The sequence below is a fragment of the Malus sylvestris genome, chromosome 1 (genome assembly GCF_916048215.2).
Source record: "Malus sylvestris chromosome 1, drMalSylv7.2, whole genome shotgun sequence".
Classification (NCBI taxonomy): Eukaryota; Viridiplantae; Streptophyta; class Magnoliopsida; order Rosales; family Rosaceae; genus Malus; species Malus sylvestris.
Window position 1 is genome coordinate 27,354,739 of NC_062260.1, and position 18,046 is coordinate 27,372,784.

Genomic DNA, 18,046 nt, shown 5'->3' on the forward strand with positions numbered 1-18,046 from the left:
TGCTAAATTATGCAAGAAATTTTATCCCTGATTTAGGAAGAAAAATAGTAGTATCACATAGTAAAACTAGCAAAACAGGACAAAAAAATTTAATAGTGAATATATAAAATTAGTTCAAAATATAAAGGAAGAAATTACTCAACTTAAACCATTAAGATTACCATTAGAAGATAGTTACAAGATAGTTGAAACATATGCTTCTTCATTAGGATGAGCAAGTATACTATACCAGAAAAAGCATAAGGAGTCACCAAGGACTGACGAACAAGTTTGTAGATGTTGGTACCATATATTGGACCTCGTATTTGGGCCTCATCCCTAAGCCCATGACGAATGTAAAAGGGGATGAAGCCCTTATTTTATAAAAGGGACTCTTCTTCACCCTCATGAAGGGGGCCTCAGATCCAGAGAGAAATAAACGGTCTCACACTTAACCCTCACAACAATAGAGGGCAATACCCTCTCAGCCAAACAGAGAGCAAAATGGCAAGGGCTGCATCTACAGAGAGCTCCATTGCCGATCTATTGTAATCCATACATTCATACAGTAAATGGAATCAACATCAGTGTGGACGTAGCCCACACATTAGGATGAACCACGATACATCTTTGTGTTCTTATGCGTTTGTGTGATTCACGGTCGGATTTACGTTGGTCCAAGATCCACCTGATTTTGTGCATCAACATTTGGCGCCATCTGTGGAAAACAACACGAAAAGTTATGTCGGTTCTCTTTCATTTTTTTCATCTCACCACCGTGAATTTGCACAAACTAAAAACCCTAAACTTCAAGCTCTTCTGCTCCCAATCCTCAACTCCAACATCGTCAGCACCACCGTCTTCCTCTCCAATCGAAACCTTTATCAATGTATTTAGGATCATACCCGACTGGGCAAACCGCACGCAAGAACGTGGAATGAGACAACGCATAACACTTTATGACCATGAGAAATGGATGCAGCACAGAAGCTCATACCGCCACCTCCGCCACTTACTTTCCAGCCTTTTGTCCAGAGTCATCCTGTCTTTGATGCCCCCGGTGATTGTTTTTACTTTCGTGGCTGTAGTGATTGCCAGCTATAATACAGCAGTTGATTGGATTTGCTTTTGGGGTTTTTCCCTTTGTTGAGGTCCTCATCTTTGCCGTACCAGCTCACAACGTCGACATTGGCGCTGTTGCTAGTGTTCAGGACAGAGGCTTCGTATTCGAGATTTGAAGAAGGAAAGAAGGCTTGGGCTGAGGTGATTACAGGGGCTAATGATTTTGCGAAACTGGTCATTTCTAGTGTTGAGAATTCGGGTGATGCACAGTAAGCGTGGGTTCAAAAAACAGAAAATCGAAAAAAATCGAAAATCAAATCGAACCGAACAAAAAAAATCGAATCGAATTGAAAAAACCAAACCGAACCGAATTCTTTTTGTTCGGTTCGGTTTTAGTGATCTAGAAACCGAACCAAACCGAACCGAACCGAACCAAATTAATTAAATTAAAATTTTTATTTAATTATTTGTTTTGGATATTATTTTCTAAACCCAATTTGTAAGTTAAAATGGGCTAAACCCAATGTGTTGCCAAACTTTAAGCTCAAAATATTAAAAAAAGGCATATAAAAACTCTAACCTATTATTTCTCCCCCATATAAAGTTTCGGAACTAAACCTTCTCCTGAAGTAACTACATCCATCTCCATAGCACTGTCTATTTCTGCCCCAGCTTTCTTTTCCAAATCTACTCTCATATAACATGTAACATAATCCATAAACATTTATTTCGGGTAGATTACTTGGGTAATTTGTGATGGAAAAGAATCCAACACACACTAAATAAATCCACCCACGCATTACTTTTACTAATCAAGTTGTCAACATGCAGTTACAAGCAAACAACCCTGATCTTTGAACAACATCATACAATTTAACTTTTCTAAGTCATTTGTACGATTTTTGTGTTGTGAGATTGTTAGTTTGGACTTTGGAAGACTTGATTGATGATTTTAGTTCAACTTTAAATGTTTATTTTCATTGTCTTTGATTCTAGTTAGAATGTTTATGTTATGATTGTGTTGGATACGTTAAAATTTAAAATTTCAATGTTTTTCATTTTTTGAAAGAAAAAAAAACAAAAAACCAAAACCGAACCGAAATCGAACCGGAAAAAACCGAACCGAAAAAAACCGAAAAAAAATGAACCGAACCAAACCAAACCGAAATTTCAGTTTGGTTTCGGTTTTAACAAAAAACCAACCGATTTAAACTGAACCCACCCCTAATGCACAGCTCCAAAAGGCACTTTTGCAGTATATTATGGCCTTCCCTGTTGCGCTGAAGTGTCATGTCATTTATGGCTCATACATTGGATGAGACCTCGAAGATTTGCTTGAAATAGATGATCTGCTAGTTGTTTTGAACTCAAAACATCGACCCAACTGCATTATTCAGTTCATCTCCCAGAGCTTCCAATTGCTACAGTTGGAGGAATCGAAGAGAAATATGTTGGTTGTTGAACACAGATCTAGAGGGAAAGGGAACTTTTCCACCTGTCATTGAAGCAATTCGTCAGAAGATCCGAGAAGCTGATAGCATTCTCTTTGCCTCACCTGAATACAATTACTTCGTCTCAGCCACCTACCCCCGTTGTCCGAGTAGTGTCCCTTCATCTCCCAATTGAACTGCTCACTCAACTCTGAACTGAGAAACTGTGGAGCTCTGGTTTCTGAAGGAAAGATATGGCAGCCAAGGGAAGTACCTGCATAAGCAGAAAGCAATTGATTCTATTAGCTATTTGCAAACACTTCTCTCTCGATCCTAAATCGTTGCCTGAAAACATCGCTGTTGATGAAGTCACGAGCTTGTACTCAACGGTACTGAAATCAGCCAAAAAAGGCGCCCCAACGCCAGTGAACGATGGAGAGGTGAATTGGGTGAGATATGCAGAGGGTTTTCCTACAGATTCCTAGCACATTCTTCTGTGATAGGTCTTTCAAATGCAGATAGGCTCATGAAATCGAATAAATTGAATGATGAAACTGCTTGGAAACTTGCTCTCCAGAAAGCTCAGTACTCTCTGCAGCACCAAGCCGTGAAAAGATCCCACCAACAATGAAACTTTCATCATGAAAAAGAGTGCATGTTCCCTGCCCACTTTCTGAAAAGGCCACAGGAAAACCAGGAAGAAGATAAGTTTTCTATTATTAATTCTATTATTCTTGTTCATATTGCCTACCATTTATTGAATCCTTCAGTATTATTAAAAACAATATTTCCTATTACATGCTAAATGCCTATCCTTATTATGGTTACACCAGTGGTCACATGTGCATGTTTGATGCTATGGTGGACACCACCTATTATTCTATAGAGGATTTCAATTTTTTTAGGATCTCTATGGTTGTCCCCGAGACTGGCTGGCCATTTGCCAAAAGAAAAAAAAATAAAAAGAGCTTTACTTTTCCTTTTCAGCAGACATCATTATGTTTTCATCATTTATTTAATATGTTATTGATATATGTTATGATGAAAGTAACCTTTATTATTTAAACGTTATGATGAAACCTTCATCATAAAGAGACAAATACAATCCACTATTCCAGAACAGCCTCACGAAGAAAAATATAATATATATATATATATATATATATTAATCATCACCTAGTGACACACATTTAACCCAAGTACCTGTGCAATATTTATTCATTGCCTAGTGATATTGTGACTGCTATTAAACTATGTCACTTATACAACATATGATTTACCACACGACTGAATAAATTATTTATTTATAGAAGGCAAATAGTACAATATTTTGCCTTGACAAACTTTGTCAATTTTGATTTATTCATTATACAGTCATACTTATACTGTCATTTATTGTCAGGAATTATTGAGCAACTAGATCCACTGATCAACATTGTTGCTGATTAAAAGAACCCAATATGTGAACATGACAAGCAGACCCGAATCATGTCAAGAATCAACTCATACTGAGTGCATGTCGACATAAAGTAGATACTTGCAATGAGGAATACCACGAGCCGAGCCGCCTTGCAAAGAGCATAGCCTCTAGCCGAGCAGCCTTGCAACGAGCATCGCCTCCAGCCAAGCAACCGTCTCGCCGCGAACATAACCTCTAGCCGAGCAGCCTCGCAACGAGCTTCGCCTCCAGCCGAGCAGTTTTGTAACGTGTGATACCTTTAGCCGAGTATTGCTTTATGTTGAGTATTACCTTGTGTTGAGTACTGGTTTAAGACATCTAGCCACTTCGACCCGTACATGGATTGGATTTGAAGTCTCCAGCCAAAAAACTCTCTTAACTGAAGACTTGGGTGACTCCTGTTGGTACCATATATTGGGCCTCGTCTTTGGGCCTCATCCCTAAGCCCATGACAAATGTAAAAAGGGAAATAACCCTTATTCTATAAAAGGAACTCTCCCTCACCCTCATGAAGGGGGCTTCAGATCCAGAGAGAAATAGAAGGTCTCACACTCCACTCTCACAACAATAGAGGCCAATACCCTCTCAACCAAACAAAGAGCAAAATGGCAAGGGCTACATCCACAGAGAGCTCATTTGCTGATCTATTGTAATCCATACAGTAAATGGAATCAACGATACATCTTTGTGTTCTTATGCGTTTGTGTGATTTACGGCTGAATTTAAGTTGGTCCAAGATCTACCAGATTTTGTGCATTAACAGTAGATATTCATCAGGAAAATTTAGTGATGTATAGTCAAGATTACCATCAACAGATTTAGAAATTTTAGGGAAAATTAATTCACTTGAAGCATTTTCTTTATTTTTACATAATGAAGTATTTACGATTAGAACAAATTGTCAAAACATAGTTTCTCATTATAATAAGATACATGCTAATAAACAGACAGCCTGAAGATGCATTAATTTTGTTGATTCAATTACAGGAAATGGTTTTAAACCAATTTTTAAATATATAAAAGGTAATGAAAATACATTAGCCGATATCTTATCAAGATTAATTTGTTGAACATGTATGGAATATCGTGGACCATCATTAGCAAATAGCACAAGGCCGCAAGGCAGAAGAGCTTCTTTCAATAGCATAATGATGCACCATCAACCTCCACCATTCAGTGGATTTCAAAATAGCATAAGCAGACCAGCATCACCACCAGTACCTACTTTCAACTTTAATGACAATATTGTTGAAGGAATCAGAAATCCTACCCTGAGATATAGGTCAAGAGCACCAGAGATTTCTGATAGGCAACATGTTCTCTTAGATAATTTTTGGAATATCCAAATCAAGCAATCATGCATGAGGTTAGGTCATAAAAAATTAATTAGAGTCTTGGAACAAGAGTTTGATAGTTTTAATTTTAATTTCCATCAAAGCTAGTATCATATTCATTCTCTTGAATACAACCTTCAAGTCATCTTTAGAGACACATGAGTCTTTACTCAGTAAGTTTACCAAAATGAACCAAGAACTCCAAGCTCTTAGAATGCAGCAGAAGGCAAGTGACACCTTGAAAAGAGAATTGAAAATAAGTTTAGAAATTGATCAGCATAATAATAAATGAAAAGAGGTTATTGAACCCATAGAACAAGAGGCTAATGAGCCCATAGAAGATATTAAGATTAAGTTCTTAGAAGAAGACATTGAAATGGAGCAGCGTCAAAATAATGAGTAGCATCAACATCTGAGTGACAAAGACAAAAAAGAAAAATATGAAAGTTTTCTTAGGAATATATCTTTAGACTTAATATTAGATGATATTTTATTAGAAGAAATTTCAAAAGCAAAACTAAAAATAATGCCAACAGATATGCAGAATGAGATCCTGAGCAGAGCATCATAGTCCACGAAAGAGTTACAATTACAATTACAATGCGCCTTGTATCAGTCCATCTTTGATCCAAAACTAGGGATGTATATTATTACAAAGATGTATCCACTATGTCTTTGTGATAATACATAAAATTGTATTTGTAAACCAGAGGTTAGCATAGTTATGACCAGGATTAACATGAGATACCTTAGACCATGGCATTTTAGTTATGAGCATCAGAAAAAGCATAATGTGGTAGAAGTTACCCCTGCCTTACTATTAGAGTTTGGTTATCTCGATAAATTATTCATTAACTGTATTTCCCAACTAGAATCATTTCCTGAAAAACTTATAAAAGTAGCAGAAGATTATCTGGAAAGGTGGAAAGAAATTTGCATAAGTTTTATTAGTAGTTATCCAGATTGGTATGTACATATCCATAAGGAGAAAGTTAGGCATATAGTCATGATTAATGAATAGTCATTTAGACTATCTACTATCTCCTCATATAGGTGGACTCCTTTATACAAAGATATTTTAAAATTTAGGGGGATCCAAATGTATGCCTTAGATGAGTTTGAAGATTTTAGGTATGATATGATATTAGTAGTAGAGGAATAAGAGATGTATATTTACAGTAAGACAATGATCAGTCATCAGCCTTATTGAAAGCCCCAAAATTTCAAAGAAGAAAGAACATAAATGTACTACAAGGTGAAAGAAGATAGAGAAAGAGATGCATAGCTAGTAGAAGACGATGAACGGTACTGGAATAATATGACAGAAGAAGAGCTGCATAACATCAACAACATGATGTAAGCATGAAGATATAGCTGTAAATTAGCATAAGTTTAATAGCATAATGTAAAATAATCTTTTCCTAGACAGAAATGTCAACATCATTATGGACCATGCTGTAATGGCATAAGAGTAAATAAGAAAAAGAGCCTGATCCATTATGGACTTTTCATACACAAAATGTCCTTTTGATTAATAATAAATAATGCCAGGCCATTTTCGTTAAAACTTCCATTAAATAATGTTTGTGGTTACATTGAAATATAGCACTAAAGAATTTTGATATAAATTATTGAAGGAACCCTAGCTGATGAGTACGTAGATTCTATAATGGCAGCTCTTTGAGTTGTAATTGATATATGCTTACTAATTAAAATAAGATTTTTTTTTAAAATAAATTGTTGTGGGCGTCATTTGTTGCACATGTCTAAAATATTTAGTCAAACAATTTTGAAATGAATTTCTTTACTTTATTTTCTTAAGGATTTGTCGTGGCGGAAGTTCATGCTTATATATAAAGTTTGTTTTTATTGCGATTTCTAGTTCGATTCTGTTCTGGCATGCTAGTACAAGTTGTCATCGGCAGTAAAGAGACAAATTTCAATGGCGAAATGCATATTAAGGGGGACTTGGATTCTCTGCCCTCCCATTTCGGTGTCCTTTTCATGCCCTCCTGTTTTGTGTGGTCACGGTTAATCCATGCTAACATTTTATATTGTTTTTTATAAAAATAATAAGACAAAAAAAAATAGTAATATAAAATATTGACGTGGCTTAACCGTGACCACACAAACAGGAGGGCACGGGGAGGGCACCGAATTGGGAGGGCAGAGAATCCAAGTCCTATTAAGGGTGACAGACTTCAGTTAATCACGCAATGAACGAATTATAATTAATTGACATTAAATTCACTATTTATAGTAGTTCAACGTAAGAGTTCTTACTTATAAATGAACATAAATAACACTAGCATCTATTATATATAAAGCAAGCATTGCGATGAACAGTGAAAAATTGGGGTTATGCATGCGACAAAAATTTTGGTGTCACCCATTTGACAAAAAAATTTCAAAACTTGTCCAAAATAATATATCAAATAATGCAAAGATAAGTTAGTAATTTGGTCATCATTAAATATAATATAAATATAAATGGGAAGAGAGAAAAAAATAAAAAAATAAAAGGAAAGAGAGAACAGAATAAACAAATGACAAAGTTGTTGGTGCCCAAGTGATGGGGAAGAAAAATATAATAAAAAAATAAGAAAAATCATGAATGTTGTGTTTAAAACATCTTAAGAGATGCATAGTGCCAGTGATAAAAAAAAAAACACAATAAAAAAATATTGAAGCAATTCACGCATATAAATACATTTAAAATGTCTACGTTGCGCGTAGCGCGCTGTGATTCAAAAAATACATTTTGCACACGGTTGTTTATTAAGTATTATTTCTCAATTTTTAAACACTTAAGAGGTGCGTAGTGTCAGTTATAAAAAAAGTCTCTTGCACGTGCATAATAATGTGATTTAATTACTTGTCAAATGATCATTTTTTTAACAAACGATGTTATTTACACTAAGGGGAGGGAGTGGGCTTCACCTCACAATGAACTAGCAATCAGTTGTTTATTAAATATTATTTTTTCTAATCTTCATGTAAATTCAATAAAATCTAAATGGAAATTGAAATACCGCTTTTATTAATATGAATTCAATTGCTTTGATTAGTTAAAAGATCGCTTTTATTAGATGTATTTTTATTCATTTCCATCTACATTAATAAATACATTTAAAACATATAAATTACAAGTAACATGTCATGATTCAAAAAATGCATTTTGCACGCGCTCACTCCTAGCTAGGACATATAAGGATCCGTCAAACATCTTAATCATTTTGCTACATTTTAACATTTTAATTTTTCGGAATACTAGATACGTCCCATTTTAATGTTACAACTTGTATGATGGCATTGTACTGTGTTGTATATCTGGCTTCACTATTAAAAATTATTGTTTGTCCGACAAAGTTTTGTCTGGCGAATTGTCTTTACCATAATGCCTCCGTTTGTTGGGCAAAAAGGGACAATATTTAGATTTTTTTAGAGGCTTTTGCCCGACGAAAAAAATTCAACAGATAAAGCTTTGGTCATCAAGTAAAGTTTTCGTGCTAAGGAAAAACATTTGCGCATAAGTTTATGTAAAGTTAGTGTAGTGATCCGTAACAGTAGTTAGTTTTATAGAAGTACTAAGTGCATTTATATCAAAATCTTAGACTATTCTGTGAAGTACTGGAGGTAAGTTCCAACACGGCTTTTAGTTTGTAATGTGGTTGGTGAATTCAGATTCAAGGCAACTACTAAATTTCTAAATTGACGATCGAGGCCAACACTTTTGGAATTAATTAAAGAGGTTGCTATAAAGTGTTTGTGTTCAATTGGCTTTTGGAAAAAGAAGCCACAGAAACCGCAAAGTTACTTCCAGACCCACTTTATTGCACAACACAAGTCTCAATAAGCACCTACGTACATATTTTGAATGTTAGAACGTTGACGTTATCACTTACGTTTTATTTGTTTAATATACTAATTAACATGGATAGTGCTACTTTTCATACAAAACCGATGCACATTTTTTAACGTGTGGGTTTTATCATTTTATGTGGATCTCACTTGTATTTGAAAATGTATAAGTAAATATGTTAAGTTTTGTGGGTGATAATTAGTATATTGGAGAGTGCTAAGGAGACAAGTGGGACTCTTCTCAAGCTCTCTGTCATCTTACAGTTTAACGTCAATTCTCATGCCAACATTATAAAACATTGTGCAAAAAATATGAGGTTGCAGAGAGTCCATGAAGAATCTCACTTCTGAGAGAGTCTCCTTAACATTTCTATTGAAAAGTATGTTAACAAATATATTAGAGATTGTGTCAATAAATGTGTCAGTTTTTCAAGTCCAAATAATTTTTTATTTATTTAGAAAACACTCCCCATGTCAGTCTAATTAATTGCCATTAGAACAAAGAAAAGTATTGGAAACTTCACAAACAAACTAGTAGTTAAAACACAGTCAACGACTCCCAACAACAAGAATACTAGTGTCTCTAATAAGGTATATAGTTAATATGAAAGCAACAAAATAATTCAAAACTTGGACTATTGTCCGTACACATAAGTCAAAATTATAAACGAGTATTAAGAATCTAATAAAATGATATTTTCAATCTTTTACTTGAAAACTGGACAAGATTAAGTATTCTCACTAATAAAGGATCAGTTCAACCTGTATTATGCTTAGCTCCATTCGTTTTGGACGTATGAGAACTCAGAACTGGTAGTTGATATTGTCTAGCTATGACTTGATAAGCAACCATTTCGCGTGAAGAATAATATAAGGCACATATTAAAACGAAAAATGAAAGAAAATAACTTATGTTAATGTTAGGGGTGATATATTATAGTAAAATTTTGTTTTTAGAGGTAAATTGACACTGTCAATTCATAGTGGATTAATTCCTCATTCTTTGCCAAATCCAATAAGTTTTAGTTGTGTCACCCTTGATCAGTATTCCACTTATCGTTAATTAATTAGTCCTCGGAAATAGCCATTTTGTACGTTTATCTCTGTTTATTTTTTATTTTTTAGATTTTAAAACGGAAAGTGTCATTGACATTTCCAAAAATTTTCATTATGCACTTTTTATAAGTGTATTTTTCTTTCTAAATATCAAAAGTTTAGAATGCACAATACAATTTTTGAAGTGTCAATAAATATTCTCTTTTAAAATAATCCATGAATTTTTTTTTAACCCTTGAGAGCATTTTTCACTATAAGAGAAATGCTAAGGAGACTCTTCCAAGTATGAGATTCTCCCATGGATACTCTGTCACCTCATGTTTAGTGCATAACATTAAACTTTAAGGTGGCATAGAGTCCATAAAGAGTCACATTTTGAGAGTCCTCTTAACAATTCTCAGTCCATAAACATTTTGAGAGTCTCCTTAACAATTCTTTTTAGTATAAAATTAAAGTGTATATATATGTATGTATGTACTTTGTTTTTTTTTTGTTTTTTGTTTTTTTGAGAGAATGTACTTTGAGTTCTTGGATGTCATGCAAATTGAGAGTTCATAAAAATTCTTGTAACATCCCACATCGTCCAGAGGAGTGGATCCTGTAAGCCTTATATGTATATTCACATCTCTACCTAGCACGAGGCATTTTGGGAGCTCGCTGGCTTTGGGTTCCATCGGAACTCATAAGTTAAGCGAGTTCGCGCGAGAGCAATCCCAGGATGGGTGACCCACTGAGAAGTTCTCATGTGAGTTCCCAAAAAAAAAATTGTGAGGGCGTGGTAGGGGCCCAAAATGGACAATATCGTGTTATGGTGGAGTCGAGCCCGGGATGTGGTGGGGGCTTGGGCCGGGATGTGACAATTTGGTATCAGAGCCAATCCCTGGCCAAAAGTGTGTTGACGAGGACGTCGAGCCCATAAGGAGGGATGGATTGTAACATCCCACATCGCATAGGGGAGTGGATCCTGTAAGCCTTATATGTATATTCACATCTCTTCCTAGCACAAGGCCTTTTGGAAGCTCACTGACTTCGGGTTCCATCGGAACTCCGAAGTTAAGCGAGTTCGCGCGAGAGCAATCCCAGGATAGGTGACCCACTGGAAAGTTCTCATGTGAGTTCCCAGAAACAAAACTGTGAGGGCGTGGTCGGGGCTCAAATCAGACAATATCGTGGTACTGTGGAGTCAAGCCCGGGATGTAGTGGGGGCCCGGGTCGGGATATGACAATTCCACTCTTGAAAGAGTCTCCTTAGAATTTTTTTTCTTTTCCAAACGTGTCAAATTCAACTTTAATTTTCTTTTTGGAAATTCAACTTTAAATATGAATTAGTAAAGGAATATGGAGATGATTAGGAAGATACTTGTACTAAAATAATCACCTTGGAATTAGTATCCGAGAGCATGTGACAGAAAACTCCATTTTTTTCTTCGTACTTCGCATGCATGATTTTTAACGTTGAAATTAATCTCTGCTGACTAATCAATTTTGTTACTTTTAAAACGTTTCATTATATAGAAAAAGAATAAGGGAAATGAAAACTGGTGATTATATGTGACATACTACAATTTTGACCGGAAATAGAATCAAGACTGGGACTCTTGCCACGATGGATGAGAACGTTCGTCCCCGCCTTGTCCTTTGAACCGTTCTAAGGCTCAGGCAAGGCTAGATAGAAGTTCATGCAGAGCACAAGTTTTTAATGTTATCCTATATTATGTACACACATATATATACATATATACAATGACGGATCTATGATTTGAATATTAGGGGTTCTAGTGTTAAATATAAGTTTTTTAGATAAGAACAGAATGTGAAACACGCAAAAGGAAGGTAACATGCATTATGGTCCGTACGTCCATCTGGCCGTGCACACTTATTACAACATTCTATAAAAGCATACATGTGATTGATATACGGTCGATGTCGTTGATATTGAAACTTACGACTCTTGATACATGGTCGATATGATCATTATTAGAACCTCAATATTTTAACGGTAACGTAGAAGTACTCTCCTAGATCCTTAACTTGTTATCAGTTTCATGATGCAAAAATTGGAAAATAGATAACATGCATTATGGGCACGATGGATAGGAAACCAATTTGGTGTTCAACAAAACAAAAGGAAGGTAACTGATTTGTGGCGGCCGGCATGCAGTCGTTACAAAATTGGCTCAAACGTGAAAACCATGCCAGTCCGTTATGTTTTGAATTTATGCAAGATCGTCCGCTGTTGAATTCAAATATGTAATTGTTGTCAAAGTCGTCAGTAAAAGTATGCATGAAACATATAATTTTTAGATAATTCCCTCCAAACTGATGCACGTTTGTTTCACAGCCTCCATACGGGGCTTCTGGTCAAATATAATTAATCCTAACGTTTGTATGCTATTGGACAAACAAATGCATTATTTTTATGTGATCTAATACGGAAATTCATGCAATGAATTCTCAGTAAAGATGAAAGTCTTGCATTAAGTGCTTAAATGATTTCCATCAATTGTATGTTACTGGACAAATGCATTATTTTCATGCCATCAAACACAGAAGTTCATGCAACCGAATTCTCAGTATAGATAAAAGTCATGCATTAAGTGCTTAAATGATTTTCATCAATTGTACGTTACTGGACAATGCATTATTGTCATGCGATTAAATGCAGAAAGTTCATGCAACCGAATTCTCAGTAAAGGTAAAAGTCTTGCATTAAGTGCTTAAACGATTTCCATCAATTGTATGCTATTCAAGAAATACATTATTTACATGCGAGTAATGTTAGGGAGACCAAATTTTTTAAACTAAATTTGCAAACTAAATGATGTGGTTGTAGATGATTGGATTATTAATTAAGTGCCGATTAACTTGCTTATTTCTTATTGGTGACACATCATTTGGTTTAAAAAATTTAATCTTCCCAACATTACTCTTTACATGCGATCAAACGCTAAAGTTTATGCAACCTGACTCCTAGTAAAGATGAACGTCTTGCATTAAGTGCTTAAACGATTTCCATCAGTTGTATGTTATTAGACAAATGCATTATTTTCATGCGATCAAACACGGAAGTTCATGCAACCAATCTCTCAGTAAAAATAAAAGTCTTGCGTTAAGTGCTCAAACGATTTCCGTCAATTGTATGCTACTGGACAAATGCATTATTTTCGTACGATCAAACACGAAAGTTGATGCAACCGAACTCTCAATAAAGATGAAAGTTTTGTATTAAGTGCTTAACGATTTCCATCAATTGATTTTGAATCGGATATGTAATCATTTTATATATGCACATTGTTAATAAACATCTGGTTTTGCGACATTATTCGATCATGTAGTTGATAGAAACCACTAAAATATTTAAATTTGAGTGTTTTTAGAATATAATATATATATACACATATATCACATGTACTTGATGGGTAATATATATTTGAGGTATACTCTTCTGTATTATTAAAAGAATCATCTTCTAATCCATTAAATGTGAGTCTCGTTTTTAAAGTATGAAACCATGGCATGTAAATCTCGAGTGGACTATTACTATAATTTACAATTCTTATATTATAAAGTAAAACATTAATCCTTAATATATATTTTGTGAGAGTAATGTTATTAAACACACAAAACTGACACATTTTTTAACATCGATTCTTTTTTTTTTTTTCCATCTTATACATATGATCAGAGTTATTTTTACGTCACTCTCTATAGATTATTGTCAGATTAATTTGATTTTATATCATTTTAATTCAATGACATAAATTTGGAGTTGCTCACTAGTTTTAAATAAATATTAAGCTTTGGAATGCGGCAACTGATAAAAAAAAATTGAAAAAGAAAAACTAATCAAAATTTCTTTCTGGTCTCCAAAGCAAGTTGTTGACTGGAACCACAGCCGTACCCTGGTGCAGGATAACAATATATGATGTTATAAAACAAAAATGAAGGAATAAGTCTTTAAAAAAATGTAGTACTATCTACAAATCCACTTTTACTTCTCGCTCATCCTTTCAAGTTTTCGGTTATCGAATTGAATAAATTAAAAAAAATTAATGATAAAAATTAACAAAAGTGTATGAAAGATAAAAATAGATGTGTAAATAACACTTTAAAAAAAAAAGTGAATAAGAAGAAGAAGGGACGGTGCTCCGACGTCCACACCATGACAGAACACTTTTCAACCGCAAGCCCAGTGCTTGTATGAATTGATGATCAAATCCATGACAAAACAAAAGGGGCTTTTCAACAAGGGCAAAAATGAAATAAACGCTCGACAACAAACGCTTTAACTTCAACAAAAGTGAATTCAAATTTTAGTGCGTATAAGAGAACATACTCTTCTAATAAACTTAACTAAATCCGTCTCTTCAAAAGTAAATATTTAATTAAAGTGTAAATGCGGACACAATGTTCTCATCAACTGCCCTAACTTACAACTAGAAAGTTATAACCATTTGGTTGCTCGCATGGAGGTGGAATGGGAATGAAGGAACTAGCTAGGAAAACCTTCACATCCATTCAAAGGAAGGTAAGGCCCGGCCCTTAAAAAAGCCACGTCATGAAAGTTTTGTAGGTCATGGTCAAAACTTCCGAGTTTGTTTTTTGGTCCAAATTAAACTCAATCAGCATATCCCCTCGCCTCCTCCTATAAATACTCCCTCCATTCTCTTCTAATACTCACAAACATACAAGCCTAGCTAATTACTACAACAACGTATTAAGAGACATACACACAGAGAGAGAGAGAGAGAGAGAGAGAGAGAGAGAGAGAGAGAGAGAGAGAGGGAGAGAGAGATGGAGACCATTGTTCTAGGTTTTGTCATCGCCATCGTCATGGCACTTCTGTATGTTTTCTGCAGATTAATATTTTCTTTCTGGGTTTTTCCAGTTCTTGCGTACAGGAAGCTCAAGAGAAATGGGTTGGATGGTCCATCTCCAAGTTTTCCATTCGGAAATCTGAGTGAGATGAAAAAGAAGATCATCAATGTTCAAAGTTCAAATATCTCCCATGACATACACTCAACTCTTTTTCCTTTTTTTACTCGCTGGCAACACTCTTTCGGTAAGTAAACTCACACGTTTAAGTGCCCGTTTGATAACCATCTCAGAAAACTTTTGCACGTTCAAATCTTCATGTCAATAAGTGATAAATGTTTGTATAAAATGATTGATTTGTGTTTGTGTATATTTGCAGGAAAGATGTTCATTTATTGGTTGGGGACGGAGCCATTTTTGTATATAGCAGATCCAGAGCTACTGAAAAAACTGTCTACGGAGGTGACAGCAAAGAACTGGGGGAAGCCTGCGGTGTTCCGACGCGATAGATCCCCGATGTTTGGTAATGGCCTACTCATGTCCGAAGGCGATGACTGGGTCCGTCACCGCCATGTTATCACTCCTGCTTTTAACCCAACAAACTTGAAGGTATATATACCCCTCTCTCTCTCTCTCTCTCTCTCTCTCTCTCTATATATATATATATATATATATCAAACATATAATGTATTAGATAGAGTACTACAGTACTGTGCAAAGCATTATATTCCACAAAATGAATATAAAACCTTAAGTAGTGAAACATTTGTTCTTGTAGTGCCTTGGCTTTTAACATTTTTTATCAAACCCACTAAATTATATGCCATGTCCAATCAATGTACAGGCAATGGCGAGCTTAATGGTGGAGACCACCAACAAAATGCTAGACAACTGGGTGACTCTCATAGATTCCGGAGCTCAAGAAATCGACGTCGAGAGAGAAATCATAGCGACCGCCGGAGAAATCATCGCCAAGACCAGCTTTGGCATCAGCGACCAAAGTGGCCGCCCAGTGTTCGAAAAACTAAGAGCCTTGCAAATGACACTCTTCAAAACGGTTCGTTTTGTGGGAGTTCCTTTCGGAAAAATGTTGCACCCTAAGAAAACCCTAGAGGCCAGAAAACTTGGGCAAGAAATTAACCAATTGTTCTTGTCACTTATTGACGAAAGGCGAAAATCCATCAGAGGGTCGACGCCGCAGCACGACCTGCTTGGCTTGTTGCTTAAACAGAGTGAACAAGGAGGCTTCACAAAGTCCTTAACCACACAAGAACTAGTGGATGAGTGCAAGACATTTTTCTTTGGAGGTCATGAGACAACTGCATTGGCAATCACATGGACAATGTTGCTTCTGGCCACTCACCAGGATTGGCAACATCAGTTGAGAGAGGAGATTAGGGAAGTGGTCGGAGATAAAGGAATTGATGTGAACATGCTTTCTGGACTAAAGAAGGTAAAACCTTTTTCTTTCTGTCCTTTTGTTTTGTCCGATAAGATGTGCTTATTCAAACACCATAAGATAGTACAGTAACACATAAAGATTTATTCATAATTCAAACATGGATATCATAAACAGAAAACACTTCTCCAATAAAAGACATACCCCCTGAACACTGTCACGACGCGTAAATAAAAAAATAGGAATTTTAACGAAACACTTTTGGTACGGTTTACTTTTAACCAAAAACCACATTTTTACATTTTCCTGTTATTATTCACTACACCTTTTTTGTCATTTTTCATTAAAACTAATTTTTTTTTTTGGACTTTTCATTAATTTTTCTTAAAAAAAAAGTCTAAGTTACTTTTTTTTTTTCTCTTTCTATATGTCACACATTTGTCTCATCATTTTATATCATGCATGCATGCATGATTATAAACTTATATATATGTGGTGCATCAGAATTTCTATAAAGATAAAGTCTAACCTTAATCATTCTATCAATATAGAATCAATGATGGTCTCCATGTAGGTCGTTAACTATCTAATCGAGTTACTTAATGGCTGCTTAATCAACCTGATTAGATAATTACTTGGTCGTCAAGCTGTGGGTACTTGTTAATTAAATAACTAAAGAAAAAAGCGGCTTTCAGATTTGGTTTGTCCAAATATGCAACTCTGAAACCCTAAATCAAAGAGACAAGAAAACAAAAGTCAGACCTATTTGGTCAAATTGTCAGTGGTCAAACAACAGAGTGATACATTTGACCACAGTCCACGCTTTTGGCACGTGGGAAGGGTATTCAATGCTCATGACATTCCCATTCGCATCCGGTTAGGGAGAGATTAACATGTCACTCTCACATACAATAATAAAGCAGCACTTTTTTTTTTTGTTTTTTTGGCGCGTGTAGATGTTTATGTATATTAATATTGATCAGATAACTCATTGGTTGTGATTAATTTAATCATTCAGATGGGATGGGTGATGAATGAAGTCTTCCGACTGTACCCTTCGGCACCAAATGCACAGAGGCAAGCCAAAGCCGACATTCAAGTGAGCGATGACTTGTCCATTCCGAGGGGAACCAATATGTGGATTGACATCGTCGGCATGCACCACGACGCGGCCCTGTGGGGCGAGGACGTCAACGAGTTCAAGCCGGAGAGGTTCAAGGACGACATCCACGGTCGGTGCAAGCACAAGATGGGGTACTTGCCCTTTGGGTTTGGAGGTAGAATGTGCATTGGTAGAAACTTGACGTTCTTGGAGTATAAGATAGTTCTAACCCTAATTCTAACTAGGTTTTCTTTTACCATCTCTCCCACTTATTGCCACTCCCCTTCTATTATGCTCTCTCTAAGGCCTTCCGATGGCCTGCCGCTAGTACTCCAGCCCCTCTAGGCACTTGGGCCCTACGATCTTATCATGTGTTCATCAACCATTTCTTAAGAGTTTCTCCTTTTGCCTTAGAGTCATTCAATTAATTTTTTATTCATTAATAAATCCTTTCAAGTGGCATCTCATTGTAAGCCATATTGAATATTTGGAAATTAGTGGCTTTGTTATACTGAATAAAAAGCAAAAGAAACTAATATCATGACAATT

The 18,046-nt window shown here is 35.5% G+C and overlaps 1 protein-coding gene and 1 pseudogene across 1 annotated transcript; both read left to right on the top strand.

Annotated features, from left to right (window-relative positions):
• The first annotated feature begins 781 nt into the window (after positions 1–781).
• LOC126615226 (UPF0187 protein At3g61320, chloroplastic-like) lies at positions 782–2,546 on the top strand (annotated as a pseudogene).
• Positions 2,547–14,866: 12,320 nt separating this feature from the next.
• On the top strand, positions 14,867–17,991 carry LOC126616081 (cytokinin hydroxylase-like). The gene is made up of 4 exons (XM_050284077.1): positions 14,867–15,243; positions 15,376–15,605; positions 15,841–16,449; positions 17,414–17,991. The coding sequence occupies exons 1-4, from the start codon at positions 14,976–14,978 to the stop codon at positions 17,840–17,842; spliced, it is 1,536 nt and encodes a 511-aa protein (XP_050140034.1). The 5' UTR covers positions 14,867–14,975; the 3' UTR covers positions 17,843–17,991.
• Positions 17,992–18,046: the final 55 nt, after the last annotated feature.